This window comes from Musca domestica, unplaced genomic scaffold, assembly GCF_030504385.1.
Source record: "Musca domestica strain aabys unplaced genomic scaffold, Musca_domestica.polishedcontigs.V.1.1 14, whole genome shotgun sequence".
Classification (NCBI taxonomy): Eukaryota; Metazoa; Arthropoda; class Insecta; order Diptera; family Muscidae; genus Musca; species Musca domestica.
The window spans coordinates 3137693-3158920 of NW_026712192.1; the positions used below are offsets into that span (position 1 = coordinate 3137693).

General features: G+C 35.1%; 3 protein-coding genes across 6 annotated transcripts; 1 reads left to right on the forward strand and 2 right to left on the reverse strand.

The window, feature by feature from the left end:
- The first annotated feature begins 1340 nt into the window (after positions 1 to 1340).
- Positions 1341 to 2716, forward strand: LOC131801082 (uncharacterized). The gene is made up of 3 exons (XM_059119116.1): positions 1341 to 1583; positions 1643 to 1823; positions 1887 to 2716. Coding segments are annotated over exons 1-3 (798 nt in total). The 5' UTR covers positions 1341 to 1581; the 3' UTR covers positions 2502 to 2716.
- A 51-nt stretch (positions 2717 to 2767) lies between these two features.
- Positions 2768 to 4378, reverse strand: LOC131801081 (putative nuclease HARBI1). The gene is made up of 4 exons (XM_059119115.1): positions 4008 to 4378; positions 3503 to 3941; positions 3274 to 3418; positions 2768 to 3215 (listed from the first exon to the last, which is right to left on the reverse strand). The coding sequence occupies exons 1-4, from the start codon at positions 4139 to 4141 to the stop codon at positions 2827 to 2829; spliced, it is 1107 nt and encodes a 368-aa protein (XP_058975098.1). The 5' UTR covers positions 4142 to 4378; the 3' UTR covers positions 2768 to 2826.
- A 2585-nt stretch (positions 4379 to 6963) lies between these two features.
- Positions 6964 to 20162, reverse strand: LOC101889501 (histone H3.3A). 4 transcript variants are annotated; one of them, XM_059119122.1, is made up of 3 exons: positions 20066 to 20162; positions 9120 to 9416; positions 6964 to 7220 (listed from the first exon to the last, which is right to left on the reverse strand). In XM_059119122.1, the coding sequence occupies exons 2-3, from the start codon at positions 9399 to 9401 to the stop codon at positions 7092 to 7094; spliced, it is 411 nt and encodes a 136-aa protein (XP_058975105.1). In that variant the 5' UTR covers positions 9402 to 9416; positions 20066 to 20162; the 3' UTR covers positions 6964 to 7091. The 4 variants fall into 4 exon arrangements, with proteins under 4 accessions (XP_058975105.1, XP_058975106.1, XP_005190680.1 ...); XM_059119123.1 differs by having other exon boundaries at positions 9120 to 9401; positions 20066 to 20160; XM_005190623.4 differs by having other exon boundaries at positions 20006 to 20160.
- Positions 20163 to 21228: the final 1066 nt, after the last annotated feature.

Genomic DNA, 21228 nt, shown 5'->3' on the forward strand with positions numbered 1-21228 from the left:
GTAACCATTCTTGGGTGGCGCGTGCTGAGTGCGATGGTTCTGAGTCCTGTTGGAATGTCCAAGGTCTACGGCCAAAATGCTTGCGTGTCCAAGGCTTTAATACATCCTCCAGAATATTTTCGCGATAATATTCGGCATTTATTCTGATGCCACGGTCGATTAATACGAGCCCACACCATCACCATGACCGCCGCTTGAGTTCAGGTGGCCAACCGAAGGTGTACATTTCCAGCTGACCTCTTTGGCAAGTTAACTCGATCATTTTTGTTTGTTTACAAACTGCTGCACGACGAATGTTTTCCCATCGGAGAAAACCAAATTCGGCAGTTTACCACTTTCGGCGAAGCAAAGCAATTCTTTAGCTCTTTTGAGTCTATTTTTCTTTCTGTGGCGGTGTAAGTTCTTGCAATTTTTTTGGAATTTCAATGGCTTTATCCCGAGCTCATTTTTCAATATTTGCCGAATGGAATATTGCGATATGTTCAGCTCACGAGCCATTTTTCGGCTACTGCGACGCGGTTTTCGATCAAGTTGTTTCTTTACATTTCAAAACATTTCTGCTGATGTTTCTATTTTCTTTTGTCCACTACGCTGCCAGTATCCCGGTAACGAGCGATTTATTCACATTTAAACGCTGGAGTGCTCTGACGATAGCCACTTGTGGTTTTCCAGTCAAATATAAAGAAATCACACTATCACGCTTGAATTCCATCACGAATTATTTTTTTTTTTTTGGAAAATTCTCACCAAAATGTTTTTTTACGCTTGTAAACAATTTAATGAGCTGTCACTGGAATAACTTTAATAGCTGTCGGACGAGTTGCTTAGAAATGACAGCAGTATTAAATTGTATGCAGTTTTTTCATCTCACCCTGTCCCAACCAGGCACGTCGCCATATTTATAACATATTTATTTAAGTCCCATATGAAATGGACAATATTGGCCCATTTCTTCGGAACCTACTCCATAGAGAGTCGACAATTTGAATAATCACACCAGAAGTCAAAATATATTTAAAAATTCGAACATTGGCTGAGGGTATACATCTGTCAGCAAAACCGATTGATAATTTTTAAAAGGTTTAATATCAACTAAATGCATTTACTTGTAAGTTTTACTGACTATTTCAATTTCTTTGCAAATATGATTCATTTACGAAAATATAATGAATTAATTGAATTAAAATATTGCACTTGGAAAAAAATATTTTTTTGCGTTAGCATACTGAACCTATGGAACATGGCGGACGTGTCATCTGTATTGCCTTGACTGTGTTTCATATCTCTCTTTATATTGCCTTTAAAACTACTTCTCTGAAAAACCCCCAAAAAGAATCACCCCGATTCTTAATGACAATTCCCTGGGAATTTTTTCCCTATTCCCTGTTCCCCTATTCTAAATAAAATCTCCCGGGGAATTTTTTCCCTTTTCCCTTCTCCCTTATTCTAAATGAACTTCGAAAATGGGAAACTCTTCCCCGGGAAAAAAGTAGGTATTATGAATGTCAATAAAAGGGCGAATGTGATAACGAATTTTGGGAATAATTCCGCCAAAAAATTGCAAGCGAGTTGTGCCAAAAAATGTAAGTATTTAAAATTTTTCATGAAAAATGAAAAAAAAAACATTTATTTTTACTTTCAGGTCAAAAACAACAAACAAAAAGCAGTTAGACATTCTGCTTACCTCTATGCAATTACATAGCGATATTGCGCGAGGTTGGTTTAAGGGAGGAAAAGAGGAGCTAAACCGGGTATGGCGCAATTTGGAGGCGGAATTAAATGCTGCCGGGCCACCATCAAAAAGTGTTGCCGAGTGGAAGAAGGTATGTACCACAAAATTTGATTTGTACAATGCACAAATGACAAAAATGCAAAACCTTTTTCAGGTATGGGCCGATCAAAAAAAGTATGTACGGCAGAAGGCGGCACAAAACCTCAAATACTCCAGAGGAACTGGTGGAGGCCCCAACATGGAGCAGAAGTTTTCTGCAAACGAAGAGGCCATATACGATTTGGTTGGCATGAAGGAGTCAGTGGAAGGTGTGGCCATCAAGTATGGGTTAGGATCTTCCACTTCTACAATACAGAACCCAGAACGCCTTCCAAATGAAATTCTGGAGTTGCTAGAGCCAGACGGAGAGGAGGCTGAATGTCCTGCGGTGCACAGCAATGAAGACACTCCGCAAAAGCCGCCGGCGAAAAAAATTAAAATAAGTGGCCAGCATTTCAATACACAGGCATCCGCTCGCGACGTTCTATCAGAAGAGATAGACATTCAGAAACGTATGTTGGATGCAATGATTGAGCAGCAACAAATTTCAAAAAAGGTGTATCGTTCTATTGACCGCCTTTATGAAGTCAAAAAGGAAGAACTAAAAGAGCAGAAAAGGCACAATTTAATTATGGAAAAATTGCGGCTAAGAGAAGTGGAGGATAAAATTGAAAAGAACCGCCGACTCTTAGAACTGGAAGAACTGAAAAATAATCTAGAAAGTACCTGAATATATATATACACATACACACAGACTGAAAACGTGCATATGAACGTACCTGTAAATAGTATTAGTTTTGTTTTTAGTTTTAGAATATGAATTTATGTGTTTTCTTTTTGTTTGTTTTTGAACATGAATTTTATTGAGTTTTTTTTTGGTTGTTTTTGAATTGTTTTTTAGTTTGTTTAAAATAAAATGTGATGCTATTCCTATGTGATAACTAATCCTATGTTTTATTATTTTAATTTACAAATATACATTAGGCTGTCGCAATATATATAAGTGATTGATTGCCGTTTATTAGTGTCTGAGTCTAAATTTAGGGGAATATCTACTACAGATTATGTCCAATATTATTTCTAATATTTTGGGCAACCGACAAATACTGCTGCGTGGCCAAGGATACTACATCACTATCACTATATTGTATGCTAATACTATCAACATGTTCAACATCGTTGACGTCAGTATTGCATTTGAAATGAATGCATATATTATGCAAGGCACAGCAAACATTTGTGATTTTTGCGGCTTTTTCAGGAGAATAGTGCAACTCCCTAGCACCAAGAATGCACCTCCATCTATTTTTCAAAACGCCATTGGTGCGTTCAACTACATTGCGGCACTTTGAATGGATTTCATTGAATTTAATTTCAACTGATTCATCCTGTGGACATCTATGAGGGGTCAAAAGCCACGGTTCTAGAGAATACCCTGCATCTCCTAGTAAAAAATAAAATATTAATTTGTGAATACTTTCTGTTGTCATTCAAAACCTTACCAAGGAGCCAATATTTACTACCGCCTGTTCGATAGACTTCCTCAAGGTGGGCTCGCAACTCGCTGGTATTCCAAATGAATGAATCGTGGCACGCCCCAGGATGCGATGCATCCACGTACTGAATCCTCAACTCATGATCACACACCTGTAATTTTTGTTGTTGTTAAAAATCAATTATTGATCATTCCGATGAATATCTTGAACACAAACAATCAGCGAAACTACTTACCAGCATAACATTCAAACTATAGTAGCCCTTCCTGTTGTAATATAAGTGCTTATTGGCGGAGGGAGCAATAATGCGGACATGTGTTCCGTCAACGCATCCTATAACGCTCGGAATGCCATGCTTTATATAAAGCGCTAAAGCAATTTTACGTTTCTCCTCTTCCGTTCTGCAGAACCTTATCCATTTTGGGCAGAGATGTTTCTCAAATATATTTATGACTTCCGTGAGAACTTTGCTAAGACTACACTGGGCCACAGACACGTCGCAATCTTTTCCAATGCCTGTTTGGTACCCGCCTTCCGCAAAGAAGCGTAGAGCCGCACTTAGTTTCACAACAGGAGAAACTGCAAATGACTTACGTTTAGGTTGAATGTTGGAAGTTAACACGCCCAACAGATACTTGAATGCCGGTTTGTTTACCCTATAATATTTTTCAAATCTTTGAAAAGTAAGATTCTTGTTAATAAATAAAATTTAATAATAGTTTATTCATGTATGTACTTACAAAGATTGAGGCAACTCAAGTGGGTTGATGGCATCGCGTAACCTTCTCCTTTCTATCCTTTGCATATTTTTCTCCTGCTGCTGCACTTCAGCGTTTTCTGCATCAGCTAGCATCACAAACGCAACACTAAACATTTTTAAATTGTTTTTTTATAGTTCTTTTTTTATTTTTAATCACTTTATGCTTTTGAAGTCATAAAAATATTTGCAAATTGTTAGCCAAACAAAACAGCTGACGCAAAACAGCTGACTTCGAATAATCGAAATTCTCTCTCCCTTATTACCATTCTCCCCGTTTGTTTAGAATAGGAGGATTTTATTCCCGGGAAAAATAATCTCCCCGGGAATAATCTCCCGGGGAGTATTCAGAATCGGGCTGATTAAAACCAAATCGATTTGTTTGTTCGACCGGATCTGAAGATCCAGGATTTTATTTTTTTTTTTGCTTCGCTGTTGCTTTAATCATTTTCCATTTTTTTAATTTTTGTTGTGATTTTTTTTTTGTTTGCATTTGATATTTTATAAATTTGTATGTTGTTTTTACTTTTGTTCTATTGGAACAACAACATATAGAATTGTGTGTGTGTTTTTTGTCTATAAGAAATGTAAATTCTTTTTTTAAGAACAATGAAAATTATATATGTATGTTGGTTATTTTATAATTTAAAAAGAAAAAAGAAAATATATATATTTGAAAAACAAAATGTAATAAAAATGAATAAAAAAAATTGCTTAAAATTATGGTATAATTCGTATAACTGTTGATATACATATATATAAAATGTTTAGATAATTGTATTGTGTTAGTAATAATAATAATAAAAATGTTATATAAAAAAAATCAAATTGTTAGTAATAATATAAGAAAAAAATGAAATAAAATTGTTAATAAAAAAATCAGTGAACTCGGTGTGTTTTTTTGTTGTTATAAAATATTCAAATGTTTTTTTCAGTTTTGTTGTCAATTATTGAATAAAAAATCTCAGCGGTTTAGCAATTGGTGAAAGTGAAACCACCCACCACCGCTATGTCCAGACAGATGTTAAAAATCAAAAACAACTGAAATGGTTTGAATGGAGATTTTCACACCAAAAACAAGGAGTGCGATTACAACATAACAACAACAATATGCTGCCCCCATGAGTTTGAAAGTGTTTGGCGGTTTTTGTTAAAGCTTCCAACTCATTTGGGCCAAAACTTCCCAGATGTTGTGTGGCAAAGAAGTTTTGTGTGTGTGTGCGGATTGATTAGTTGCATATGTCACCCTTTGTCTTGGCATACGAATCTCATCATCTATCCCATATGCCAGCTATTTAAGATGCTGGACAGAGGCAGGCAGGTAGGTTGGCTTCAACTTCTATTCCAATGTAAACCACTTCTGTGGTTGTTGTCTCGTCGTTTCATTTCATTTACTTAGATCGTATTCAGAATCTTATACTAATACAGCGCTACTTAAAATGTATGTTTTTGTGAATTCTCTAGATTCATAATTCATTGAAACTAACATTGATACATATATGTATATATTGTTTGCTAATATTTATATATTTTTTAATGTGCTGTTGTAGCTTTGTTGTTGCAATGTATATAATAATTCAACTTCCGTTTACGATAAAATTCATTCTATTTATTTTTTTTATGGTAGAATATATTTATAAAAAAAATCTAAGTTTTGTAAGCCCTCTTAAAAGTTTGTATGGGTGTTGTTTTTATGAATCCTTTTTTTAAAAGAGATTTATTTCCCTCCTTTGATTGGGAGAGGAGGGGTGACTTACATAGATGAGATGTTGTCTTGCTTTTATGGGGATAAACTAATTTGCAGATAATCAAAGCATTGTTATGGAAATCATTCTTCCTTATTTTCTAGAGAGACAATCAAAAAAAGAGGTGTCTAAATCGAAATCGAGGATTGATTCGAATTTCTTTCTGTCTTCCTCCCGGGGCATGCATAAAAATCTGTTGAAATTTTATGCCATTCTCAATTAATTGCCTAAAAAGCCACTCAACTCCTTGAGCCTGATACGGTTTCCAACAAAACCACCTCCCTTTTTGCCTTGTCATCTTCATAGAGAACATGTATATATATATGGATGGATATGAAGAATGATGTTCGTTCATTTATTGTAATGATGTTGTTTGTTTATTATGGTTCTTCTACTTCTGTTGGGGATTTTATTTATTTGAATATTTTATTTTTTTGTTTGCAATATGACAATATGAAATGGAGATTATGATCCAACGCTAGACACAGAGATTGTATCATCACAAATCTCACAATCACAATCAGTATAAAAAAAGTTTTTGTAATAATCATCAAATCTTACATGGCTAGTATTTATATATATATCTGTATTTATATATTGGATATTTATATATGTTGTTGTAAATCAATCAATTGGCGATTTTGTTTTCTTTTATATAAGTGTTGTGGTTGTTGTTTCTTTTTTTTTTCATACATATATAATTTTTATTAAATGTTCTTTTGTTTTTTTTTTTATTTATAATGTTAGTAGATATTTATTTTTGTCATATATAGAGAATATATATATTGGATTAATAATAATTGTAATTGTTTGTTTTTTTCTTGTTGTCCTTACTATAAGTAAAATTGTTTTTTTATTAATAATTAAATCTTATATATTTGCATAGAGTCGTGTATGCCGTTGTATATATTACTTTGAACTTTTCTTAAAACTAGGGTTTCCGCACAGAGCCCGTTGAGATGTTGTTTTCGAGCTCACGTTTGGACTAAAAACTATGTTTAAAAGAAAAAAATTGTATTTTTGTGTTGTTTTTTGTTTTCTTGTATATTATTTTAATTGTAATTTTATAGTAATTTTTGTTTTTGCATATATTTATTATTTTATATAATTAATATAAATGATAAGATATAAGAGAGATAATAATTAAAATGTATAAAAGAAATGTAATTTTTGTTTTGTTGTTGTTGTTTTTGCTGCTGTTGCTGCTGATGTTGATGCGGCTGGCAGCATTGATATTTTGTTATTAAAATAATGTTGACATTTTTGCTGTTGTTGTTGCTGTCATTGTTATTATTAGCTGCTGCTATTACTACAAAAGATGCTTAAGCACGTTCACCACGAATACGGCGAGCCAATTGGATGTCCTTAGGCATAATGGTTACACGCTTGGCATGGATAGCGCACAAGTTGGTGTCTTCAAACAAACCGACCAAATAGGCTTCAGAAGCTTCCTGCAAAATTGTGGAAATAAAAAAAAAGAAAATGATTAGAATTTTGAGATCACAAAAAAATAAAAACAAATAAGAAAGTGAATTGAAAACAAGTAAAAATAGTATCAGTCGGTTTTGTCGACAGATGTGTACCCCCAGCCTTGAGTTATGATTATTCAAACTTTTGACCCTTTAATGGGGGTTGTAAAGAACCGCCGAATTTTTTCGCAAGTTATCGCTGATAAAAGTACTGAAAGGTTTCGCAGAAATGAAAAAAACTGCAATAAACTTTAGACTGCTGTCATTTCTAAGCAACTCGTCCGACAGCTGTTAAAATTATTCCAGTGACAGCTCATTATGTTGTTTACAAGCGTACAAAAGCATTTTGGTGAGAATTTTCCAGAAAAAAAGTTATTCGTGATAGTGTGATTTCTTTAAATTTGGCTGGAAAACCAGAAGAGGCTATCGTTAGAGTACTCTAGCATTTAAATGTGAATAAATCTTTTGTGTCTTGTACCATCGCTCGTTACCGTGATAATGGTAGCGTAGTGGACGAAAGAAAACATCAGCAGAAGTGGTTCGAAAAGTAAATAAGCGACTTCATCGAAGGCCGAAAAATGTCTCGTGAGCTGACCTTATCGCAAAATACCATTCGGCAAATATTGAAAAATGCCCGAGCGCATTTAAAGCCATTGAAATTTCAAAAAGTGCAAAACTTACACCGCAATAAAAAAATAGATTCAAAATAGCTAGAGTTGCTTCGCTTGGCCACCGACGAAAGTTGTAAACTGCCGAATTTGGTTTTCTCCGTTGAGAAAATATTCGTTGTCCAGCAGTTTGTAAACAAAAAAATATGATCGTGTTTACTTGCCAAAGAGGTCAGCTGAAAATGTGCACCTTCTATTGGCTACCAGAACTCAAATGCCGGCCATGGTGATGGTGTGGGTCGCCATAACAGCCGATGGCCGCTCTTTGCTCGTATTAATCGACCGTGGCTTCAGAATAAATGCTGAATATTATCACGAACATATTCTGGAGGGTGTATTATAGCCTTGGGCACGCAAACATAGACCTTGGGCATTCCAACAGGACTCAGCACTATCGCACTCAGCACGCGCCACCCAAGAATGGTTACAATATGAGGTTCTGCCACCAAAATCTCCGGATACCAATCCGTTAGACTATTGTGTCTGGAGTATTTTGAAAAGCAAGGTTGGCATTAAAAAATACCAAAGTGTGAGTTTTGATCAACTAAAAATGAAAGTAGTCGCCTTCGACAGTTGCATCGGACCTAATGAAAAATGCACTGGTGCAGCGGTCTGGTTGGACCGATGACAATGGTCTGAAAGTAAACCCTGCAAAGACTGTACTAGTACTAAATACAGTAAGCGCCAAATGGATGAGTTTTTTTACTGCCAATACGGGATGGGGTGACACTGTATTGACTTGAGCGTGCGTAAGAGTACTCCTCTATTCAGCCATTTGTATATTTTTTGTATCAGATTCAACCAGCAAGTAGTGCGCTGAGACTATAAAGAAGCAGTATTTCATATAAAAATAGGCCCTTTTAGAATGTTTCCCACATTTCCTGCTTCTTTCTCTCCAACACATCTCAGCGCCTTTACAGAACTTATGTTATAAAATAATGATTTTCAAGTTTCCGTTTTGATTGTAGTAAATACGACTCGGACAAAGATGAAAATGTTATCAGGATAATTTAAGTTCCGAAAAAATGACTGATTCTTCCTCTGAAAATTTTGCACAAAAAACCACCCCTCATTGTACATGCAGATGCGACTCCACATGCTTTCAACCATACAAGATAAAACTTATATTCTCACGTCAAAAATGTCTCTCTCCCCTAAAAATTGCTAAAATCTTTGAATTAGAAATACAACAACAAATGTATTTTCTACTAACCTGGAGGGCACCAATGGCAGCCGACTGGAAACGCAAATCGGTCTTGAAATCCTGGGCAATTTCACGTACCAAACGCTGGAATGGCAACTTGCGGATAAGCAATTCAGTGGATTTCTGGTAGCGACGAATTTCACGCAAGGCTACGGTACCGGGACGATAACGATGGGGCTTCTTGACACCACCGGTAGATGGGGCCGATTTACGGGCGGCCTTGGTGGCCAATTGTTTACGGGGAGCTTTACCACCGGTAGATTTACGGGCTGTCTGCTTGGTACGGGCCATCTTTAAAGATTATTACTGCAAGAAAAAGATAATAAAAGGAAAATTAATATATTGCTGGGAAAAAATGCAAACAATTTCGTCTTACTTTATTGTAAAATTAAATTATAAAATTTAATAACAAATAGCTTAAAAAATTTATTTTACAAAATGAAAAAAACTGTGTAACGTTCTCTTAGAATGCTTGTAGCTAACTGATGTTGAGTTAAAATAGTTGCAATGGTTACTTGGATTTTTACCAATTTCAAATGGGTAAACCTCTATTTAACCAACAGGTTAGAAAGAGAGGGTGCTATAACAACTGTCTACAACACCAACGTCTGTCTGCCTGCCTGCCTGACTGCACACATAATGAAATGAATAGATGATAAAACATCTGATGCCACCTTGCTTTTGTTTAGCTTTGCAGCTGTACCTTTTCTCTGCCGCCTGTTGGGCTTGCCTAAGATTATACAACCCAAAAATGGGCTATTGTTTTGAGTTTTCCAAAATTACAAACTACCTAAGAAAGAAAGACGGAAATGTGCTTAGCTACCCCTGTCACCTTATTGTGCCCTCGAAAATGTAAGTTAAGTATTCTTCTCTCCGATGACAGATGTGTTTTCTTTGAGAGAGGAAAGAAAAAACATCTTTCTTCTGTTTCGGTTGAATGGCACATGTCTACCTACTCACCAAATCTGTCATTAAGTGATATCAATTTTGGCGGGAAAATTGTGGTCGCTTTACGCGTTCCCTAATATTTTGACATTTTTCACAGAAAAAAGTGGAAGAAGCCGACACGTTGCAGAATTTTCAGAATCTTAGGAAAAAGGCGTAGAAAAGTAAATATCTTCGAAGTTTTGAATTAATTCTTATTTTAATTTAGGAATTAATCTTGGATTCCTAATTACGTTTCCAACAATTTTTAATGCCCAAAAAGGAGTGTAGTCATGAGTTCAGTTCAAGTAACTCTGGACTACTTCTTTTGGGAAGAAAGACAGTAGGGTGGTAGTGCGAATAGAAAACAGCATATTTCAAATCTTGATTTTGTCCTTTGCACAACCTAAAATAACTTTACATTTTCTTGAAGCTATAGAAAAACCCCCCTTAAATTACAATTCCTTTTTCGTGTTTTTATCTTGCGATTTTAAGATATATTTAAAAAACAAATTGTAATTTTATCAATGATCCAAGTCATCAATGATCCGACGTTGTTGAAACAGGAAGAACAGAGTGACTCTCGTGGCTCTAAGGGGGATATATAAAAGTACGCTCCCATATTGCAAAACGTCTCTCCCACTGAACCCAAATTTCAAATTAAAGTTAATTCTATTAAATAATATAATATTTTAATATGTCATAGTTTCCAGTGACTAGTAATTTCGTGAAGATACTGTACTTAGGTTAGACAAGTTTGAGGTCACGAGACCAATTTCACTGACAGATGTTTTCGCTTTTGGTATGGGTTATGGTATGATAATGATAGCATTTTGAGTTAGAATATCTCCTCTAACCGTTATAGGGGTTGGTTGTCGAATTAAAACCCTATAATCCTTTACTTTGTACTTTCAATAGCAGACCATGACCGCATTGGAACGTCTAGCAAACAAGTTCAAGGATGTTTTATTCTCTATGAGAAATTTCTGAAATCCCTTTAAATTCGTTGGTGTCACATAAAAGCGTGGTCTCCCAATTTTTATATTTTTCTATGGATGACAATATTGGGCCAGCCATCAATTTATCGAGAGGAATAATTGACATACAGCCAATGACAATGTATTTTTGATCTAGGTTAATTTTCCCTCGGAGTCCTTTGGTACACTGTGTTCATCCTAGTACAAAGAAGTGGTGATAGAAAAAAGAGTATTACAGAAGCGAAAAATATGGGAGGGTTTTGTAGGAATGTATGTGTCCAGCCAGGACATGATTTTAGGCAAACCTATCGATAATGATGGGATCTACGTCCAACATATGAACGTTCGACTTTGTCTTAAGTTGAGATACATAAAACGCTTATTTGACTGTCTTAAGTCATCGCCTGGCTTCTTCGGAAAGGAACAAAGGAGCGTAGAGCCAAAATCAAACTAAGTCTACCTAAAACTCCTTTGTTTCTCTACGAAGAAGCCAGCGATAACTTAAGCCAATAAAAAAGCATTTTATGCCTGCCACCAAATAGCCTACATCTTATGTCTGGTAACATTGACCGACATTTCTATAGTAGATCTTTAATCGTCTCTACTTCTTCTTCTCATCCTCACATAGACTACAGTTGGATCATGTTCTTTTTCTCGAGCTTATGGAACAGATGCGCTTAGACACCTAGCAATTGGTTTCCAAGTGCCATCTCTTGCAAAATCCTCGATTAGGGTGGAACTCTTGAAACAGCTGAGATAATAACTTATCAGTGTTTTGACAGTGTCATTTATCGTTTGATCTGTCGACTGCTTATTGTAAGTGTATTTCCAGGTTTAATAACCTTTCTAAGGTTTTCTTCCGAATAATGCACTCAATGTAGATGTACAATAAACTTCGAATCTATGGATTACTAATGATTTTAATCCATGGATTTGGATTGTAAGATAATTTTTAGGTTCAGTAACCTTTCTAATGTGTTCTTCGAAAGAATACACTTAATGTAGACGAACAAAAAGTTCCGAATCTAAAGATTGCAAGGGCAAAAAGCCAAGGACAACCAAAGCGTGCCGCATGATTTTAACTACTGTGACAGATACTTGGATTTGGATTCCATCTAGATTACCGACTCTTTGTTTTTGTAATTTTATTTGCCAAGCTGCTCAAGTTGTCCAGAACAAAACGAAAATCTCACATTCCGTATTTGGAATAGCTGCACCTCTAAAAATGTGACTGTTCAAAATTCGCATCGAAAGATTTGCCGCATCCGGAACAAGGGCAATATTAGTCAGCCAAGTCTTTGAAAAAGATGAAGGCTGTGGAAGATTTCAATAGGGTAATCAGGCAGGCAGGGAGAGAAACTTTCAACAGAGAAAGTGAAACCGACTGAACCCGCCGTGGCTAACCTTCTGATCTATGCAACTTCAATAGAACAATAAAGCATTTAAAACTACATTTTGGACAACTAGAACATATTTTAAATTGAAGGCGATGCTGATCAGATTTTATAGGTATTCCATAGGCACATGTCTCAATTTTTTCACGGATATTTCCAACAACGGAAACAAAATTAAATGCCATAAAAAGATAATCCTAAAAAATTTACAACTTTTAAACTTTGAAAGGATGACTGTCTAGCCTTTGTTACAACAGGAAATGCAAATGTCAACAATAACCCTCCCCTCGTTTCAATTCTATGTCTAAGGATATAAAATTTGCCAAATTTATAATGGCCTTGTTCATGAAATATATTTGAACATTTAATTACAATTGTTTTAAATTAAACATTCCCTTTAATCATTGTGATACAGAGCGAAGCAATCGGAAATAGTTTTGACAATTAAAATACGTATATAATTCCCTCTCTTAATGACTCAAAAAAGGTCAACGACACAGCAGCAAAATTGCCATGAAAAGAAAAAATGTTTCTTTCTTAAAGATTTAAAAATTTGGGTTTCCAGCATTAGTAATTGTTTTTGTAGAAGTAACAGCAGCACAACAAACCCCGAAATACTCGGAAACAGCATGAACTAATAAAATACACCGCATGCTGTTTGCAATTGAAATTAAATCAACCCTCTACTTTCAATTGTTGTCGGCGAGACGAAATTTCCGCTAAAAACGACGAAAGGACATCATGCTTAAATAATAAAACAAAAATGTCCGGTTCCCACAGCGCGAGTATAGGTAGAGTAAGGACAAATCATCCTGAAGCACTTTATATTCGGTAGGTAGGTAGGATTGAAAAATCAGATAGGTAATTGATGGCATAGTTGAATCATTAGAAATATTTTACGCTTGTTTGGCATAAGAAAACAATTATGGGACAAAAAATAAACAGATGGAGGGCAAGTAGTGAAGAAGTACATTGAGTAATAAGTACAACCAATACATTTTTATATTTGTATATCAATTTTATTTAAATATATTTTAAAGACTAGAGTTTGCTTAAGCGAAAATTTATAAATTGCAAAGCAACATTTTAAAGGGTGACATTATCGCAACAAAATTCCTGGAATTCCCAATGTGTGATGCACAAGCGGCGTCACCGGAAATATTCAAAATAAAATAATATAATAATATTAGATTATTTTATCAAGAGAACCAATAATGTAACGCAATTTGACCTATCAACATGGCTAAAATTAACATGAAGCTATTCTAAGCATATGTTTTTGGATTTTGCGTACAGTTGGCACCATGGCAGAAGAATACAGGTAGATGCATCAACGATTGGGAGCATTGATATGTCAATAAAATTCAAAAGTTTTTTTTCAAATATAAGTAGATTTTTATATGATTTCTTATACTACGTCATTCGAAGGCTATTATAATTCGCGTTTTTCAAAAATTTTTACAAATTTAAATAATTTTTCATTCAACATTTTCAATTCCAAAATTGGTTTGACAGTTCATTGTCCCAGCAGCTGTGTCGACGCGTCTACCTATATTCTTCTACCATGGTTGGCACAAAATACAATTGTAAAGAAAGTGTGGAAGAAATTGTCTAAACATTGTAATATAGTACTGTACTTTTTGGTATAGTACTAACGACTTTGCAATCTTGTCCTAAACCTGGGCGATAGATGGCGTTTGTCATAAGTTCCATTTCAAATGTGGTAAGTCATGCAATTTACACATCATCTGATACGGTTAAAAAAATTGAAATAACTGTTAAAGAACTCAGATCCTTTTTAAAAATATCCGTGTCAGAACAATTGCAATTGACATAGCCATGCCCGTCCATCTGTATCTACACATATCGGGCCCATACTTCTTCTGGTACCTCCACTACAAAAATCAAAAATTCTGCGAAAAAAAAAACAAATCTCATATGGAAGTGCCCGATATAAGAAAACAATTAGAGACAAGTTGTAGGGTAAGCATTCTGACATACCACTGCAGTATCGGATATCTGACCGCAAAATGGGATAACAGTGTTCTCATATGGAAGTGCCCGATAGAAGATAACACTTATAGACCGATTGTAGGGAAGGCATTCCGACAGGCCACTGCAGTATCAGATATCTGAACGCAAAATGGGATAACCGTGTTCCCGTCTACTTCATACTTTGTAAAAATGAAGAAGAGATAGGGACGATGAAAACTTACAATGCAGATGCCCCATGTTATCCAACAAGAGACATCGGCTAGGCTATTTGGTAGGTTGGAGATTCTAATGTATTTTTTCAATCTTTATTCCTCCATGAGTTCTGTGACAGCGTCAGAGCGAATACCATTTAAGTCCTGCTTGATAGGCCTGTTTATCGAAAAGCTCTCTTCTACATCTCTCTCTCTAGATCGTGAAGGTCTTTCCTTACATTCGTGGGCGGAGGTTGCCTATTCACCAGATGGTGATTGGGAGGCCTCCACAAGGTAAGGAACACCGACTACAACTTCTTAACATGTATGCATGTCAAAAACTAATTTAGCTCTTTTAAAATAGACAGTACATTAAAATCGCTACTATTACAAGATGCCAAGATTTTGCGAAATACAAGTTAAGGTATATTTGTCGGAACACCGATTGAAACTCTTTAACACGTATTTTTTTCCAAAAACTAATTGAGCTCTTTTGAAAGGTGCTAAGATTTCGAACAATGTCTATAAATAAGTCGGCTTATAACGACCTTGGCATTGAGACATAAAAATTTAGCAAGAATCGTTTTCACCAAATTTTTAAATACCTTTAAGGAAGTGCCAAGGTCTCTAGGACTTCATAGCTAATGATAATTTCCAACAAATTTTGAAAAACAGAAACCTGGGTATATATTGCTAAATCTCTGAAATCTGACTATATACGACAATAAAATCAGCATCAATGTAAAAAAAATCCGAAGTTCGCTTTAATGTATATATAAATTCACAGAGTGACTTCTCGCTCTCACTCTAAAATGAAAATATTGACATTTTTCACACAAAAGTTATAGACCTCTTACCTACTAAATATTATCTGATGGCAAGCCAAAAATAATAGGTTTTTGCCTGTCTGTCTCAAACTCTAACGGTACCCAAAATTGTGCGTCTCTTTGACTTGACTCTTTTTAAAACAATAGGCTATTTTGACCCGAATCCCATGCAAAATTTCCTACGGATTGATCCTTACCTATAGCCTGTAGAGTGATTTCAAATTAACATGGACAGATGAACAGACAGACACCCATAGCTATATCGACTCAGTTCGCCGAGTCAACTACATGGTGGGTCTAGGACCAATATTTCGAGGGATTACAAGAGCGTGCTTTTCACCAAAGTCGCCATATCCAAAAGCTGAAAAACCAAGCCTTTCGCCAGGTTGAATTAATTATATTGGTAGCGATATTGCAAAGCTGTCAGCTACGTTTTGAAAAACATTGCTCTCTTTAGTAGACCAATATGAAGTTAAACCAACGAGGAATATTTCGGACTTAAGCAATCAATAAAAAACGATATTTTCGTTAGACAAATCTTTTACAAAATAATATTTTTAATTGAAATTGCGATTTAGAAAGAAGCCAATAATACACAAAGTACATGTTTCCAGTTTAGTCTGCGTCAACACTACTCGTCTGGACCTCATCAAAACAAGCTAATTTATTTTTATTTAATGATGTAATTATTATTTTTTCAAGATCTATAGAAACCGGTTTCAAGCTTCGAAAAAGTACATCATTTTTGAATTTTTTTTATTTATATTTGATTTTAATTATATATATTCAAATGGTGAAATTATATGCCATTGGTATGCATATAACGCCGAAATAATTAGAAGAACGACAAAAATTTCGACAGGGTCTAAAGGGGATTAACACAAATCACAACAAGGAACTAGAGCTGGATCTATTCAAGTGTTCGATAGAAATATTTCCTTATCTAATATATGATGACAGTGTGTTATTTGCCACGGTACGTTGCAACTGCTCGTTTATATAGAGTAGATGATGTATATTTTACCCCAAAATGTTTTCAATTTAAAATCACAAATAATCAATAACAAAGTTTGCTGCTTGTCTTACACGACGGGGCATGGAAGCAAAGAACCTCAATCTTCTTGTTGACCACCATCACCACCACATTCATCCACAAATCCACTTCACATGCAAGGATGACAAAAACTCAAGTACATTTTTACTGCAGTATAAATGCAAGACAAAGAGAGACATTGTAATACACAATAAACTTTCCTTCTTGTAACCAACCATGACGAAACTATTTTTTGAAGTGCTTGTTTGAAAATTTAATGTTGAGAATTTAAGATTTTAAATTGTGGGTAATTTTTTGTTTTAGAGCCATAAAAACAGTTTTGTAGACCCAAATTAAATTAAACTTAAAACTCCAAAAACTTTTCCAAAATTTTGTCATACGTATTAATATTTTTCAGTGAAAATAGTTTTAGTAGAACCGTGTCAAACAAGGAATTTGAATTGAAAAATTTCGAACGTGGCTTAAAAAAGATTACTTGGGAACAACTCTAGTTTAGTACTTGATTGACTTGATTGAATTTATTTCTTCTTAAGGTCGAGGTTTTACCCTGATTTCGGCAATGCAGGGAAAATTGGTTATCGTAGTAACAATTTGTACATTCTTGCAGTTCTGGAACAGACCAATTATGTATTTATCTAGACCAAAATAACCGATTTTTGAACACCAATTATTAATTGAACTCTAAAAAGTCAAGAAAATATAAAATATAAACCAAATTATATCTGACGTCTAAACATTCCAAAATGCTTTAAAATATTATTCCGATCAAGGACTATCCCAAGATCCTAGGGGTCACATTCGACATCATGTTCTAGCCGTTCGTGCAAGTCACACCAATCAGCGAAAAATGAAAGGTAGGAGCAAGATCCTTAAGACGCTTGTTGACCTCTTACAGCGCGGTAGTCAGTCTGTGGTCAGCTATGAGGCCCAATGTGGTCTGCGAATTTAGGTTCTACGCAGTGGAACAAAATTAAGACCTGTCAGAATGTTCCGCAGTGAACTGCGAAAGGGTTCCTCCTCATGGCACCAGTGGACCATCTACATGAGGAGGCGAAGGTCCTTCCAGTACGTCAGCATAACCATATACTTTCGTTACAGTATCTGGTTGGGTGTTATCATGGGAGTCATCCCCCACCCATGCGTGTCAGGAATGACATACATGATCAAGAGTGGGAGGTCCAACGCTACTAGATAGACCCTCTAGACCAAGAAGCCTATCAAGCAGGTCTGAGTGGCATTCACATACTGAAGTACAAATGCCATACAAAATCACAGCATGAATTCCGCTCAAGGAGTCAACTCCCATCAATTGCAGCTGAAGAACGTCGGAAGCTTAGACAAACCAGATTAGTCCTGATGTAATTAATTATAATTATATACCAAATTTCAAGCAAATAGGGTGAAAAGTGTGACACACATAAAACAAGTAAGGAAAAGTCAAAAGTCGAGCAGAGCCGACTATATGATAACCTACACCACTAATAATCTATTTGAATCAAATTTTGGTTTTAGAGCAGTTATAGTTTGGTTTCAGAAGGAACTAATATATGGGAGGCCTATCCAATTTTGAATCGATTTTCTCCAAATTTGACGGAGATATTTTAATCTTTTCTACCAAATAACATTGCTATAGAGTGCATGATTTCACTTCGAAAAGGATTATATTAAAAATAAATATCGGAGCCAAGATCCACAAAGTCCTTGATTAAATTCTGTCGGATGTGCTAAAATTCAGGTCATTTGGACTGATATTGACCATTTAGTGCACAATTAACCTGAAATCGATAGATTTCATATCCAAATCTGAACCGATTTTGATAAAATTTGGCAAAGGTATTTCCGACCTCTATATGATATCTGGTACCAAATATCATGTTTGTGGTTGCATATTGTGCACATGAAAGACTTTAACACCGAATAGAAAGAAACAGATATATGGGAGCTATATCTGAACCGATTTTCACCAAATTTGATGTTTTCACTTCTAGACTGAATTCGGTTGGATATGCCAAAATTCAGGACTTTTGGTCTGATATTGGTCATTTGGTGCACAATTAACCCGAAATCGGTTGAAGATATATTGGATCTATATACAAATCTGATCCGATTATCAACAATTTCAATAGGGGTCTTCCTTGGGCCAAACAAATATTGCATGGAAAATGTCATCTCAAATCGGCCAACAACTGCGACCTGCATTTTGTTCACAAGAATACATGGACGGAAAGAAAATAATGCATAAATCGTCTCAGAAAGTGATGATCACCAAAAGTAACTATGGATCTATATCGCGTCCTCCTTTAAGGTACAATCGAATGCACAAAGACATAATAAATAATTTAAATCTGCCACAGAAAAATGTTTACGTTAGGTATTCATAGCTGTGAACAACCACTTCTTTAAATCGATGTTAGAGAATGGTCAATCTTAATATGTACATAAGGAAAATGGCTATAAAATCTTCCAATTGTCCCGTCCAATAAAAGTTGTGAAATTATTTTGTTTACAAAACCACTATCGATAACTCCTCGAGCCTACACATCCAATCAGCTGGCGGCCAGTCCATTCTTATAAGTAAGATTGTCAAAATGTGCGCCAAGATGTCATAATAACAAATAATTTACACAAGTCCAAGTGGGAAAAAACACACGCACACAAAACAAAATAAAAACGTGAGTTTTTCTCGCGCGCAAAACATGTTTCAATGCATCGTCATCGTCTCCGTCGATTCAACAAAAACAACAAAACTGAAGTCTATGAAGAGCATACATCAACAAGAAAAAAAGTATAGATGGGGGGCACAACGAAAACGAGGAGTCCTCTTTAACAAACCGCCAAAAAATATTACCTCGATAGGTACACACAAACGTACCAATCTCATGTACATATATATCTGCAGCAGTTAAAGCAGTACTCAGTCACGAACCATAAACGACGATGACGATGGACGACACAACAATTTTGCGCGACGGCATGAGAAAATCAACTAACAACACACGCACACACACTCTCTCACACACAAAAGAGGCCATTAAAAAAAGATACACAAAACCACATTTGAAAAAGTTACAGAACTTTAATAATGCCCTGCTGCTATTTCTTCAATATCTTCCGATTCAAAGTTTCACTAGGAATTCATTTAATAAACATACGATATGATTGTTTGCAATATTCAACCAAGGATTCATATTTTTCGACCATATCACCGCCGATTTTTTTCTTAATTGCGCACTATTGTGAAAAGGAATATAGTAATCATCATCCACATTCGTTGTGTTCCAGTATTTTCTGCAGTGGAGAAGAGTCGCCATTTTGATTTTTTCACAGACTGTAAAGAAATGGTAGCAACACACAATAGTCTGAGCCAAAAAAAAAACAGATTTCACACGATCCCCACCACCCTTGGAGAAAGAAAAATTTACAAGTCTCTATCATAGAAACCATTTCTAAGATTTTCACACAATTTTCCATTTTGCTGACTTTTTCTTATTCGAATAACCTTTGCGCTTTTCACTTTTTTCAAATTTACTTACCTTTAATTAGTTTTTTTTCCTGTTGAAGTTTGTTGTGTTTTCTGTTGAAAAGATTTTTACCTTTTTCGCTCACTAGCACTCGTCAAGATGCGCGTCCGTTCACAACAGCGACTGATTTTCTAATGAACCGAATCACCAATGAGTTTCAAAGAGAAGTGAGTGCGATGAATAGATTGTTGGGAAATTGTTGTGTGAGTGTTGCCATATGTTTGTCGATAGTTTGCAAATAAAAACATAAGAGTTATTATATTTTCCGGTTTGTTTTGATATGGAAATTAAATTAGATAATTCCTAAATTGGTCATGCATTCATTTGTGCAATATGTTGTTGTTATTCTTATGATTAATTGCACAATTTTCAGTTTGTTTTGTTTTTGCCATTGTCATATGGCATCTCCAATTAGAAAGAGATGACTCTCTATTGAAAATAATGTTTTTTTCTCATGCCATTCATTTTGATTGGAATACTAACACAGAGTTGTATTTTCCATTCCATTTGAAGGGGCATTCATTTTGTTAGTTGGCTACCTTAGTAAATGGCGTGATTGTCAAACATGTCGTCCAACAAAACATGGTGTTCAATGTAAGGTTTACATGGTTTAAATTGTCATAACCTCTTTGATTTAAGTCAACAAGTTATAATTGTTTAAATACTAATCTGGCAGCTAAAAATTGACAAAAGGGCATAATATGTTTGCTTTTATTTTCTTTATTATTAATACATTTTATGTACTCTTTACTACTTTATATACTCTACACTAAATAGTGGTAAGGCTATTATGTCTTTGTGCATTTGTTTCATGGTAGAAGAATACAGTTGGTCGCATCGACACAGCTGCTGGGAGAATGAAATGTCAAACTTATTTTGGAATTGAAAATCTTGAATGAAAAATCCTTGACATTTGTAAAAATTGTTGTAAAATACATAACATTACAACCTCAGATTTGCGTCGTATAAGAAAACATATAAAAATCTACTTATTTTTGACAAAACATTTTAAAATTTTTGACATATCAATGTTCCCAAGCGCTGATGCATCTACCTATATTCTTCTACCATGATTTGTTTGTATCATGCGAAGAAGCGAGATAGAAAAATAGTTATCTTTGAGGATCTTCATAGACTTACTTTCTGAGTCGATTTATGTATGTCAGTCAGTCCATGTCCATGAATTTTTGTGAACAAAATGCAGGTCGCATTTATTATCCGATTGAGATGAAATC